Source organism: Callorhinus ursinus, unplaced genomic scaffold, assembly GCF_003265705.2.
Source record: "Callorhinus ursinus isolate GAN/ISIS: 27379988/994484 unplaced genomic scaffold, GSC_fseal_2.0 scaffold72, whole genome shotgun sequence".
In the NCBI taxonomy this organism is placed as follows: domain Eukaryota; kingdom Metazoa; phylum Chordata; class Mammalia; order Carnivora; family Otariidae; genus Callorhinus; species Callorhinus ursinus.
In genome coordinates this window covers 4,595,677-4,608,058 of record NW_027397134.1, presented here as the reverse complement: position 1 = coordinate 4,608,058, position 12,382 = coordinate 4,595,677, and the positions used below count along the sequence as shown (strand labels likewise).

At 58.4% G+C, this 12,382-nt stretch overlaps 2 protein-coding genes across 5 annotated transcripts in view; both read left to right on the top strand.

The window, feature by feature from the left end:
* The window catches only part of TBC1D10A (TBC1 domain family member 10A), a 31,165-nt gene extending 26,837 nt beyond the window's left edge, over positions 1-4,328 (top strand). The window contains exons 4-10 of one of the 2 annotated variants that reach the window (XM_025858140.2): positions 685-791; positions 1,460-1,574; positions 1,654-1,719; positions 2,396-2,585; positions 2,693-2,847; positions 3,447-3,525; positions 3,804-4,328. In XM_025858140.2, coding sequence (XP_025713925.1) covers positions 685-791; positions 1,460-1,574; positions 1,654-1,719; positions 2,396-2,585; positions 2,693-2,847; positions 3,447-3,525; positions 3,804-3,937 — 846 coding nt within the window. In that variant the 3' untranslated portion in view covers positions 3,938-4,328. Of the gene's footprint in view, positions 1-684; positions 792-1,459; positions 1,575-1,653; positions 1,720-2,395; positions 2,586-2,692; positions 2,848-3,446 lie in introns of both variants that reach the window. The other variant, XM_025858139.2, reaches the window with a different exon arrangement.
* Positions 4,329-6,142: 1,814 nt separating this feature from the next.
* Positions 6,143-11,117, top strand: CASTOR1 (cytosolic arginine sensor for mTORC1 subunit 1). Of its 3 annotated transcripts, none has more exons than XM_025858122.2 (9): positions 6,147-6,857; positions 7,474-7,544; positions 8,681-8,868; positions 8,955-9,087; positions 9,344-9,470; positions 9,888-10,001; positions 10,172-10,254; positions 10,350-10,444; positions 10,576-11,117. In XM_025858122.2, exons 1-9 carry the CDS (start codon positions 6,745-6,747, stop codon positions 10,642-10,644), a joined length of 993 nt encoding a protein of 330 aa, XP_025713907.1. In that variant the 5' UTR covers positions 6,147-6,744; the 3' UTR covers positions 10,645-11,117. The 3 variants fall into 3 exon arrangements, with proteins under 3 accessions (XP_025713909.1, XP_025713907.1, XP_025713908.1); XM_025858123.2 differs by having other exon boundaries at positions 6,149-6,857; positions 9,347-9,470; XM_025858124.2 differs by lacking the exon at positions 7,474-7,544 and having other exon boundaries at positions 6,143-6,883.
* Positions 11,118-12,382: the final 1,265 nt, after the last annotated feature.

The following is a 12,382-nucleotide window of genomic DNA, read 5'->3' as shown; positions in this document are numbered from 1 at the left end:
ATGTCACATCCTTACACACACACACACACACACACACACACACACACACACACACACACACACCCTTACACCCATTCCTAGACAGGTGATGCCACTTGCACAGGGAGACAGCAGAGGAGTTGGGATCAAATGGCTCTGAGTCAACCTTCCAGGCCCAGCTCTACCATTTTTCTAACCATGAGGACTTGGGCAAGTGACTTTTCTTTGATCCTCAGTTTCCTCATCTGTGAACAGTATAATGATAGGACTTTTCTTTGAGGTTAAGAAGAGTCAGTGAGGCCCACGGGTTGCTCAGAGCAGTGCTAACAGGTGATAGCTATTGCTTTGATAGTAGCCTTCCCTCTTAAGGACCTAAGGTGTTTGAGTGAGTCCTGACTAAAGTGCCTGAAGGTTATTTCCAGCCACAGCTGTGACAGACACTCTTGACTACATGGGTCTTCCTGGAGCCAGGGTCACCCCTCAGGGTTTCTAGGGCCCTTCCCTCCTTGCCTCTTTGCCCCTTGTCTCTCATTCTTCTCAGGCTTCCTTACCTGAGCTTCCTGACTTGTCTTCAGGAAGGTCCAGTTCGTGATGGGATTGGGTGGGCATTGCCCCTGGCAGAGGGCTCCTCCAATACCTGGGACAGTTGTATCTTCCCAGCAGCCATCCCTAACTCCTAATACATGCTCTTGATCTTGCTTCTAGGAGCTGGACATGTCCCCTGGGGACCCTAAGTGGCTGGATGTCATTGAACGTGATCTGCACCGGCAGTTCCCTTTCCATGAGATGTTTGTGTCCCGGGGAGGCCATGGGTGAGCAGACTGGATCTTATGGGCTGGAGGTGGCCTGGGCCCTGTCCCTCAGGGCGCAGAGGATGTAAAATGAGTTTGGGTGTATCTCCGGGGCCCAGAAACTGGGAGTCCCAAACTCCACTGTTAGAGTTTCCCTTTGGTTTGAATCGGATGGGTCGTCTTAGCTTCTTCTCTTACCTTTGGGGCAACTTTCATTTACTCCCCAGCATGCTAGAGCTTGCCTGGTCCTCTTCTGGAAACAGGTTTTGGTGGGGAGAAAGAGGGTTAGAGATAACTGGGTGTGCAGAAGGTATGTAGGAGGGGAAAGATAGGCAGGCCAGGCCAGAGGCCCAAGATAGACACCTAGGACAAAGCTATCTGGCCAAGAAGACACAGCTGCTGAATGAGAGGCCCACACTCCAGCCCTGACACACTCTTACCCTGTATCTGGCATCCTGCCTGGCTCTGCCTCTGCTTTCTCTTTGAGCCTCTGCCCTCAGCTGTCATATGGGGTGGGGCGGGGGAGGTGCCCTCTCTGCCTCCTCCTCTGGTCTTGTGAGAGTCTGAGTGCTGCAGTGGGAAACCAACCCCTTGCTGACCGTAGTCAGGTCACCAATTCTGAGCCAGGTCTGGTCTGGTAGGCGTGGCAGTCATACCTATCTTCCCTGCCCCACTTGGCCCTTCTACAGCCAGCAGGACCTATTCCGTGTGCTGAAGGCCTATACCCTTTACCGACCTGAGGAGGGCTACTGCCAGGCCCAGGCACCCATTGCCGCTGTTCTGCTCATGCACATGCCTGCTGAGGTACCACCGGGCCCTGGACGGGTGAGTGGGTGGGCAGGGAATACCCAGCAGCAAGGCCTCATGTCTCTCTCGCCCACAGCAAGCCTTCTGGTGCCTGGTGCAGATCTGTGAGAAGTACCTGCCTGGCTACTACAGTGAGAAACTGGTGAGTGCTCGCTGGGTCCAGACCAGGCCTGGGACCTGCCCTTTGTGGCCTCTCCAGGCCTTTCTCTCCACAGCCACTGTTGCCCCAGCTTAAAACCTTCCCAGACTTCTGTTGCTTTCAGGTTGACGGCCCAAGGCCCTCCAAGGTCAGGTCTTCTAGGCTCCAGAGTTATTGGTTCCACTCTGGCCTCCATGGCTGCTTCTAGCCATCTGGCTGCTTGGCAGGATCACAGTTCCTCCAGTGCACCAAGTTCCTCCCTGCCTCAGCCTTGAGGCTTAAACCTCTACTCCCTTCCTTCCCATAATAACCCTTCCTTTCCTTCAGCTTTTAGCCCTCAGGAAGCTTTTTGTGACTCTGACAGGTGTGACCTCTGCACATGCTAATTCAGCATTCCTGGTTCTGCCATATTCTGGGCACTTAGCCACCTCCCCCACCAACGCCCACCCTGTCCCCCGTCTCTTTGCCCCTGTGATTCATCTGTTTGCCCCTTTTCACTACATGCTTCACGAGGTAGACCAGCTGTGTGTGGTTTGCTCTTCAGTGTATCCCAGCACCCAACTCAAGGTTGGTTCCCTGCAGGCAGTAGCTGCCTGAGGGATGAACGAATGCCTGCCTGGTACTGGGAGCCAGAGTGTCGCCTACAGTCCTGGCCCCACGGCCTCACTGTGTCCCCCAGGAGGCGATCCAACTGGATGGGGAGATCCTCTTCTCCCTGCTGCAGAAGGTGTCACCCGTGGCCCACAAGCACCTCAGCCGGCAGAAGATCGACCCGCTGCTGTACATGACAGAGTGGTTCATGTGTGCCTTTGCCCGCACCCTGCCCTGGAGCTCTGTGCTTCGTGTCTGGGATATGTTCTTCTGTGAAGGTACTGGGCTGGGCTTGGAGGAACAGCACTGCCTCTAACCCAGCCCACAGGGGGCCTCTATTTTCAGAGAAACTCCTTACAGGCCCTTTTACCACCCCCTCATGCAGGAGTCAAGATCATTTTCCGGGTGGGGCTGGTGCTGCTGAAACATGCATTGGGCTCCCCTGAAAAGCTCAAAGCCTGTCAGGGCCAGTATGAGACTATCGAGCAACTGCGGAGCCTCAGTCCCAAGATCATGCAGGAGGCCTTCCTGGTCCAGGAGGTACGGCCCACACCCTCCCATCATCCCTGGGTGGGAGTGGGAGACATGGGGGCCCTTCAGAAGGGGCCTGGTAACTCTCTGCCCCGAAGATGGGTTACTGGTGCCAGTCCTGGTGCTCAGCAGCTCAGGATGGTGTGGGTAGACCTTATCCTCCTGTCTTAATGAGAAGACAGGGGCACAGAGAGGCCTAGGTTTGCAGGGCCTTCCTTGTTCTGAACCACTTAGTAATGAGAGGAGCTACAATTCATCACCCTCTCTTCTTTCCTGGTACCACATCCATGGCCTTGGCTTTATTTTCCCTTTTTTCTTTCCTTTGTGGATTTTTGTCTCTCAGGGACTGTACTTAGGTGACACATAGTTAAGCAGGTGGACTCGAGTTGTGGGCAGCTTTCTCCTTTGAGGCAGTGGGTCCCAAGTGCCTGGCTCACCTGGCACTTGGCTCTGGGACTTGTGATCACCACAGGGACCAGACCCCCATTATTCCTAGGGTCAGCCTTTAGTGACCAGGGCTGGGGCATGGTGATGGAGAGCAGGGCCAGGTTGGGAAGTAGAGAGGAAGTTTCTTCCTGGTGCCCATCTTCCTGTTACCATGCACACAGGTGGTAGAGTTGCCGGTGACAGAGCGCCAGATTGAGCGTGAGCACCTCATTCAGCTGCGGCGCTGGCAAGAGACCCGGGGTGAGCTGCAGTGCTGCTCTCCACCCAGGCTGCATGGTGCCAAGGCCATCATGGAGGCGGAGCCAGGCCCTTGGCCCACCCTGCAACCTTCACCATCCATCCGCCTGCCCCCAGATGCCCTGCTCCCTGGCTCTAAAGGCAAGCCCAAGCCACCCAGACAGAGCCAGAAGGAGAAGGAGCAGTGGAAGCAGGCAAAGGCAAGCGGGCAGCTGGATAAGTCCCCAGTCCCAAGTCAAGCCAAGGTGGCAGCTGCTGCAGGAGATGCGTGTCCCCCACAGGATGTGCCCCTGAAGGATCCAGCCCACCAGGACCCAGCCCTGCAGGACTCAGCTACCCAGGATTCAGCCCATCACCGCTCCCAGGATTCAGTCCACCACCACTCCCAGGAGAGCCTGACGTCCCAGGAGAGTGAGGACACCTACTTGTAACCCTGGCACCTCAGGCCTGTGGGGTGGGGTCTCCACACACCTACATGGCTCACAGACTGACATTCGAGGGCCTGCCCATGCTCTGAGGGCCCAGCTGCCTGGCCACTGGGTGGCAGAGAGTCTGGCTGGCCCAGCACAGAGTCTGCCTGAGCTTTTTTATTTATTTTCTCCAGAGTGGAGCTTGGGCCAGCCCAGCTCGGTCAGACAGAAGTGAGGGCCAATGGGCGGGGCCTCACTCAGCCCCCTCCTCCTGGGGGGATGCTTCCCAGGGCTAGGGTACTGTTGTGAGGAGAGAGGGTGGGGTAAAAGGTGGGGTGCTCTTTGTGTAAAATAGAAACATGGTTTTGTACAGAAATAAACAGGCTTGTGTAGAGAGTTGGTGTATGGCTAGGGACTGGGAAGGGGAGCCACCCCTGGTGCTCAGCATCTCCTCTCTACCCTACAGAGCACCCCATCCTGGCCCCAGCCCAGCACTAGAGCCTCTCTGAGAAGTACCTTTGCCATAGGCCAGTCCTTGTTCCTGGCCCCCACTTTTGCTTACCCCATTCCCTCTGCCCCGTGTCCACCAGTTTGCCATGGATGAGGGCCTGCTTCCCAGGCCTTGATGCCTACTCATCTTGGGGGCAAGGGGCGGGGGTTTCTTTAAGGAGGTCTTTTCAGGGTCTTCCTCCACCAAGGCCCCTTGCCTAGATGCCACTTCAGACCCCAGTAAGGTTCTGAGTGTTCATTTTGGGTTGAGTGCTGGCACCAGGAGTCGGGGACCATGAATGCCCTTACATGCTAAGTCCAGGCCTCCATTGGACACAGAGGGATGAGGGAAGAAGTTTGGGTCTTTAATAGAAGGCTGCCTCGGTTTCCTGAGCACTTAGCATGTGCCACGCTGGGCTGGTTGTGCCACCAGCTGATCAGGTAGGCTCTATTATCCCCATTTTACAGATGAGGAAACAGAGGAGCTGAGTGGGAAAGATGAAGCTGGTGATTTGCACCTAAAACCCCTTAGCTACCTCTCCTGACCAGGGTGTCTGGTGACCTGGCAATGCCCCTTAGGGCCCAGGCGGTCACAACCTGATGACTGGTGAGGGTGAGGACAGGGTGTCCCTGGGAAAGGCCCCCCCCCTTCTGCTGAGGAAGCAGCTTTTCCAGTCAAACAATAGCGGTTGTTCCTGGCACGCTACCAAGCTGGGCTGGGCCATGGTGGAAGGGGGTGGGAGAGGGAGGAGAAGAGTCTGCCTAGGAGTTTTCAGGCATCACAGAGCCTGGGCCTGGAACATCTTGTCCTGGTACAGCTGGGGATACTGAGGCCTAGGGAGGTCAAGTGTCATATGAGCCTATCAGGGCAGGCTACCCACTTTCTGCCTCCCACCCCTCACCCTTGTATTTTCCCACCCCATCTGTACCTGCCATGAGAGGCTTTGAGGACAGTCCCCTCCCCCTGGCTCTCCAGGGGTCAGGCCAGGATGTGGCAGCTACAGTGTTCCACAGGAATCCCTTGAGCCAGAGAGTCAAGGGAGGGAGGGTGCTGCCCAGCTTCCATCCGCCTACAGTAGAGGCTCTTGAGCAGGCAGGAGGCTTGTGTAGGCCTGCTGGGTCCCAGTCAGGCCTGCGGCTGGCTTTAACCTGTCTGGTTCAAAGCCTCAGATCTGAAGCCTGAGGATGCTCAGGCCAAAGCCCCTCCAGAGCACGCTCTGTCTATCCTGCTACAGGGCCAGCCTAGGTGTGCTGATACCTGCTTAGCCTTGGAGTCTTCTTAAACCTGGGGCGGCCTGAGCAGAACCCAGTTCTAATGTTGAAATGAGCCCAAGTTGGTCTAACAAGCCTCAGATCTGGGGCATCTGCCAGTGCTGGGGGCCTCTGTGGGCATGAAGCAAGTTTACATGTGCTCAGGCCAGCTGGGTTCTGCTAATGGCTGCAGGCTTTGGGAGGCCTCAACAGGGCTCAAGTCTCAGGTCTGAGATCTGACTACCCAGTGAGCCCCAGACACATGGGCCTGTCCCCTGAAGTCTGGGCCTTGAACATCCCGGGCCCAAGCACTTAGTCTTGAAGGGTCTCAAGCCATAAGCCTGGCCACCGTCATCCCCTACCCCACAGTATGTTATTCAGATATAAGTGTCTGGGGCCCTCCCTATCTCTGTGATCCCCGTGGGTAGGCGCCTTCTTCCTCCATAAGGGGAAGGAGGAAGAAAGGTAGGACACTGTTGGGAGAGGATCACAGTCACCAGGGCTGCCCAGCCTACCCCTCCCCCTCCATACTCCAGAGTTTTCTGGTCAGCACTCTGGTCCCAGCTGAGCCCCCGTTCGTCTCGCGGCCCTTCGGAGCTTCAAGGATATCAGTCATGAGACTGAAGGACAGAAACCATTCCACACCTCCCTCCACACCTGCTTCCGACCCCAGCGAGGAAGGAGACCTGCGGAAAAGGCGGAGCCCCAGAGAGGGGGCGTGGCATGGGCGGGGCCTGAAGGACTCCAGCGGGTTCGGATCAGCCTGTGATCCCTGAGCCAATGCTAAAGGGGCGGAGTCATTAGAGGCGGGGCTCGGCGGGCTGGAACGGGAGGGATGAGACGCTGACCTTAAGAAAGAGGCGTGGCTACTTTGGCTAGGCCTCCCGCCCCTCAGGGCGTGGCTGTCAGGGAACTGGACGCGGCGTGGGGCTGGGAGGGTCCGCGGCGTAGCTGGCGGCAGGGACGCGGCAGCGCAGCGGCTCCTTTAAGCCCCCGGCACCGCCCCCACCGCCCCGCCCCCGGCGGCGGCCTGGGTCTGGTAGGCGGCGGGGTCGGCTCCGCGCGGACCGTGATGGAGCTGCACATCCTAGAGCACCGGGTGCGGGTGCTGAGCCTCGCCCGCCCAGGTCTCTGGCTCTACACCCACCCGCTCATCAAGCTACTCTTCCTGCCCCGCCGCAGCCGGTGCGCGCCCGGGTTCGGGGGCACAGGTGGGGGTGGGCTCCGCTATTGCTCCGGGACGGGGTCGGGAGGTTAACATCGCCGCGGGGCGAGCGGGAGCGGGTGGGGAGGGCGCTTCTCCTCCCTACCCCCCCGCCCCGCCGCCATCCGGCTTGGGCCTACCCTCCCTGGGACCGCCGCCTATCCGGCCCCATGAGGCCCCCTCCCAGGGCCAGTTAAGGCGCAAACAACCTGGGGTGAGCAAAGCTTAACTCCAAGTGGTGTCAATGGGGGCAATTCCTTCAACTGGCGACTGCGGGGAGCTTCTTCCAGACGCCTCCCATCGGGTCAGAGGGGCTGGTCTAGGGGGCCCAAAGTCCGACTCGCCCAGGGCTGTAGTCGCGGGTTAGCCTCTCCTCCTTCCCGGAACGGAGGGTCGGGAGCTCCTACAGAGGTCGGGAGGCGAAAAACAGTTCGTCATTCCGGTGATGAGGCCCACACCCCACTGGCCCGGGGAGAAAATTGAGGCTTGAGGGGGCAGGGAGGCGCCCAGCAGGGGTCTTTCTGGGCGAACTGGAGCGAAGTCCTGCCCGCCCCCTCCGCCCAACCCAGGCTGAAGATGCCCCCCACCCCCATCCAGGTGCAAGTTCTTCAGCCTGACGGAGACCCCCGAGGATTACACGCTCATGGTGGACGAGGAGGGCTTCAAAGGTGGGGGCTAGGCTGGGGAAGGATGTCGTGCTCCCCTCTTTGTGGGATTCTCACTAGATCCTGGGTTACAAAATCGCAGGAGCTGGGGCCTTGAAGGTAGATGGGTCTGGGTTCGAATTCGACTCTGCCACTGACTGGCTGTGTGCCCTTGAGCAAGTCACTTCCTCTTATGTAAAATGGGTATAGTTATGGTTCTCTACTAATAGGGTCCCATGAGAACTTTATAGACAGGGCTGTGAAGGGCACTTAGCAGCCTCAGGCCAGTGGCAGGGCCTCAGTTACAGTTCAGGGCAAGAATCAGAGGTTCCTGTGGCAGTTATATCCCCCTGGCCATTATTTCTCCCTGGACTTATCTCTCTGGTGCCGATGACCCCCTCCCTGGCTCGTCTGGGAACTCCAGGAGTCTGAGGGTTGGGAAAGGAATGCAGGAGCAGGCAGCCAGCCCACGTCAGGGTCCTGGGGGGGCCTCCTGGCTGCACTTGGGAGATTAGCAGCCACCCGGGCCCTGGCTCCTGCTCTGGACTGGACGCCAGCCTGGTTCCTCCCTGAAGCTGACATCTGGCTCCTGCTCCTGCCAGCCTGACCTCTCCTCACAGGCCTGGAGCCTCAGGCCACAAAACTGAGGCTTGGCCCATCCTCTACTGCAGCCCTTCAGGCCTTCGTTTCCCTGTTTGTACTGCAGGAAAGTCTAGGTCGGCCGAGGGAGAGGAGCATCCCTCAGCTAGCCTTATTTGCTGGCGCCCCCTGGTGGTGCCACGTGGTATAAAAACCTCTTAACCACTGAACGCTATTGTGAGGTGTATGCTCTCATCCCATTTTACAGATGAGGAAACAGATTCAGAGAAGTTAAATCATTTACCCCAGGTCAACAGCAAGTAAATGGTGAAGCTGGGATTTGAACCCAGGTCTGTCTGAATCTGGAAGTTTCCATCCCTAGCAGGCCAGCACCTGAAGCACTTCTCAGTCCTTGCATACATGCAGTTCTCAGGAGCAGAACTTGGGAGAGGGAGACAGCCCCAGTCTCCACACCTACCCTTACCTTGGTAGAACCCCATTCCCCCACCCCCAGCACAGATAACCGAGGGGTAGGGGCCAGCCCCATAGGCCCTGACCTGGTGTATACTTCCTACTCGCAGAGCTACCCCCATCTGAGTTCCTTCAAGTGGCTGAGGCCACATGGCTGGTGCTGAACGTGTCATCCCACAGCGGTGCAGCAGTGCAGGCTGCTGGGGTCACCAAAATTGCCCGCTCAGTCATTGCGCCCTTGGCGGAGCACCATGTGTCCGTGCTGATGCTGTCCACTTACCAGACGGACTTCATCCTGGTGAGTTTTTGGCAGGCTCCAGTGTGGGGCACGGTGGGCCTGGGTGCCTGGGGACTCATGTGATATTTCATCCCCCTGTTGTCCAGGTGCGGGAACAGGACCTGTCCGTGGTGATCCACACACTATCCCAGGAGTTCGACATTTACCGAGAAGTGGGCGGGGAGCCTGTGCCTGTTGCCAGGGATGATTCCAGCAATGGCTTTCCCCGTTCTCAGCATGGTGAGGCTACCCTCTGACACCCAGGTCTAGGCAGGGCCTCCTCTTCCCACTGGGGCCCTTCCCTTGTGAGGGTTGGTCTGTGGGCGTGATACCAGCTGACACTGACTGCCTGACAAGATAGGGAGATATGGTGGAGGAAGGAGGTGGGTTCCTGTAGAGCCTGACCCTACACCCCACCCAGGCTCCTCCCTGTGTGGCCACCAGGGGGCGCCCCAGCCCACAGTCGCCCTGACAGCTGCTGCCTGGTCCCTCCTAGCAGGGCCTAGCCCCACGGTGCATCCCATCCAGAGCCCACAGAATCGCTTCTGTGTCCTCACCCTGGACCCTGAGACATTGCCAGCCATCGCTACCACACTCATCGATGTCCTCTTCTATTCATACAGGTGGGCCTCATTTGCACCTTGTCTCTTTGTCCTCACACCATTGTTCCCTATGCTGTGTCCCACCACCTTCTGCGTGTCCCTCAGTTCTGCCGCTCTGTGCCCTGTTCTGTGTCTTGGGTTCCTGGCAGCCTGCAATGCCCATGTGCCCCTCACTGATGTTCAGGGAAGATCCCGATGGCACAGCTTCAGCTCTTTCCTGTAGTGTGAACTGAGACCACCCTGAGCCATGCTTTGGTCTGGCCGTCTGCCAACCCTGGGGTCCAGTGTCTTTGGAGGAGGCGAGATTCATCGTCCTCTCCCCCGACACCATCAGGAGATCAGGGCCCTCAGACAGGGGAGGGAAGTGGCCCAGATTGGGGAGGAGACACAGTGGGCTGGGTGCCCCGAAGAGCACTTGAGTCTCCTGTCCTTTTCCAGTGCCCCCAAGGAAGCAGCCTCTGGTGGTACTGGACCCAGCTCCATTACATTCTTTGCCTTCTCCCTCATCGAGGGCTACATCTCCATTGTCATGGACGCTGAGACGCAGAAAAAGTATGTGACTCCTGAGCCCTGTGGACCACAGAGCCCAAGTCCAGCCCTAGGGAGGGAGGAGGTGGAGCGTCAGACTCTGAGGTCACCAGGTCCCCCTGCTTCCAGGGGCTCACACTGGGGCAAGGAGGGGATGGGTGGGTGCCGTGCCCACTACCCACCTGCCTCTCCAGGTTCCCCAGTGACCTCCTGCTGACCAGCTCCTCAGGAGAGCTGTGGAGAATGGTGCGCATCGGTGGACAGCCCCTGGGCTTTGGTGAGGGCTGCTTCTTGTGTGCTGGGGACTTGGGGAGGACCTGGGGGGAGCAGCCAAGATGATCCACATGGACTCCCCACCCCCATAACCCTCAGATGAGTGTGGGATCGTGGCCCAGATCGCAGGCCCCCTGGCTGCGGCCGACATCTCTGCCTACTACATCAGCACCTTCAACTTTGACCATGCCCTGGTGAGCGCCATGGGTTGGGCTCCTGGAAGGACACTGAAGCCCAGGAGGGTGGAGAGGGTGCAGGATGAAGTCCATCTAGGCCAGGAGGTCGGCGTGGCCCTGATCCCTCCCCTCTGCCCACCTGCCCACAGGTGCCTGAGGATGGCATCGGGAGTGTCATTGAGGTCCTCCAGCGACGGCAGGATGGCCAGGGCTCCTGAGGCCTCCACGCTCTCCCTTCACCCCAGGCTTCCAGAGACTTCTCTAAGCTATTTCCTCAAGCTCTGGGATGAGCCCTCCCCACCCCCATTCCTGCCGGGGGTCCCCCTCCTTCTGCTCTCTGTACATAAGCTGCGTGCAGGCACCGGCTCTCACGTGGACACGCGTGTCTGCCCACGCAGGGGAACACGGTGCTCTGGGCTTCCTCTGGGAACCCCTCACCCCATCACTCCCTGCGCGGCCTCAGCGTTTGCACATTCCCTGCCTGAGGTCCGAGCCATCCCCCACTCTCAGCGCCCCGGGCCAGCTGCTCCCTGGACAGGGCCCTGATTTCCGTTCTGCCTCTGGCTGGGTTGCCTTCCCTGGCCAGGTGATTCTGACAGTGCCTGCCCCTCTGGGGGGCCTCCGAGAAAAGTATTTTTACATCTTTCTCCCTTTTTTATTGACTTGTTAATAAAGGGCTTGTAGTTATGAAGGGTTGGGCTGTGGTCCATGGGGGTTGTCTGAGCTTGGGCATGGCTGCTCTTCGGCTCCTCCCAGCCCCTCTGCCTGAAGTCCTGGTCTGTCCCTATGTAGCTGACTCTGGCTGGGCTCACCTAACTCAGTTCTCACCTCCGGGAGAACTGAACCTTTGAGAAGGGAAGTGACTTAGCCAAGGTCACCTGATTCCCATCCAGGGCTACCTGCCTCTGAAGCCCAGCCTCTTCCTTCCTTGCTGTTTCTGGAAGAGGCCAGAAAGTTCTGAACATGGTTAGAGACTCAGAGACCCTCCTGCCTGGAGGTCCCCCAGCCTTCCCTGCCACCTTGGGTGTGACTGGCCTATTGCAAAACCCCTCAAGGAGGGCCCAAAAGCACCTTTCTTCCAGGCTGCTGCCTGCTTGCTTTATGGACCATGCCTGAGTCCTGGAGGTCCCTCACAGGAGTCCCTTTTGGCCAAGAGATCAGTTAGTTCTTGTCACCAGGGCTCTCCTGGAGTAGTAGTGGGAGGGGGCCAGCCAGAGTGGGGACCTGGGAGTTCAGGCACTGGGCTTCCTCTGGCTACGACAGGACAGGGGCCTGGAAGCCACCTGAAACCCACTCTGCCTTCAAAGGCTACTGTTCCGGGCCAGTGACGGGTTTCCTGTCACAGAGGGGCTGCCTCCTCGCTCTGTGAGACTGGGATTCCACTGTGAGCCAGATGGGACCCTACAGATGTCCCAGGGAGGTTATCAGGTACCCTCAGCCCAGACCCGCCCGCACTTAGGAAGGGAAGAAGGGTGTGACTTCGGCGTATTCAGAGGTCATAGTGGCTCCCCAGAAAAGCCAGAACAGGGGCCAGGCCTCTGGCAGTGTGCCCGTCCTGCCCCTGGGAACTCAGGGTCTGCAGATCACAGGAACAGAGCGCACAGCCCAGCCCGGTGAGTGAGCGGTCGGGGACCCTAGGCCAACCCCTTCCCTTCAGCCTCCGTTTCCTCCTGTGTATCAAGGTCTAGGAGGCAGCTCCTCCAGGACCCCTCTACTTCTTGGTGCTGGGAAGGGGTCATTGCTTTGTAGTTTGACTTTTGGGGGAAGAGGGAGTTCTGGCTTCTCTCTGGTGGGCACACCTTGGGCCCTGGCTCAAAAGTTGTCCTGGGCTAAGTGGGGGCTTTAGAACCAGAATTCTTGGGGCTCCCCACCTGCAGGTAGAGAGCTCCTGGGCCCCATATTCAGCTCTGGGGGGTCTGTCCATCTGTCTGCTTGTGAGTCACTGCCTTATTTGGG

What these genes read in the sequence shown, in the direction of transcription:
- CASTOR1 (XM_025858122.2), top strand. Translation starts at nt 6,745, where the DNA reads ATGGAGCTGCACATCCTAGAGCACCGGGTGCGGGTGCTGAGCCTCGCC. An exon ending in ACCAGACGGACTTCATCCTG is followed by an intron (nt 8,869 to 8,954) that starts GTGAGTTTTTGG and finishes CCTGTTGTCCAG; the next exon opens with GTGCGGGAACAGGACCTGTC. An exon ending in GTCCTCTTCTATTCATACAG is followed by an intron (nt 9,471 to 9,887) that starts GTGGGCCTCATT and finishes GTCCTTTTCCAG; the next exon opens with TGCCCCCAAGGAAGCAGCCT.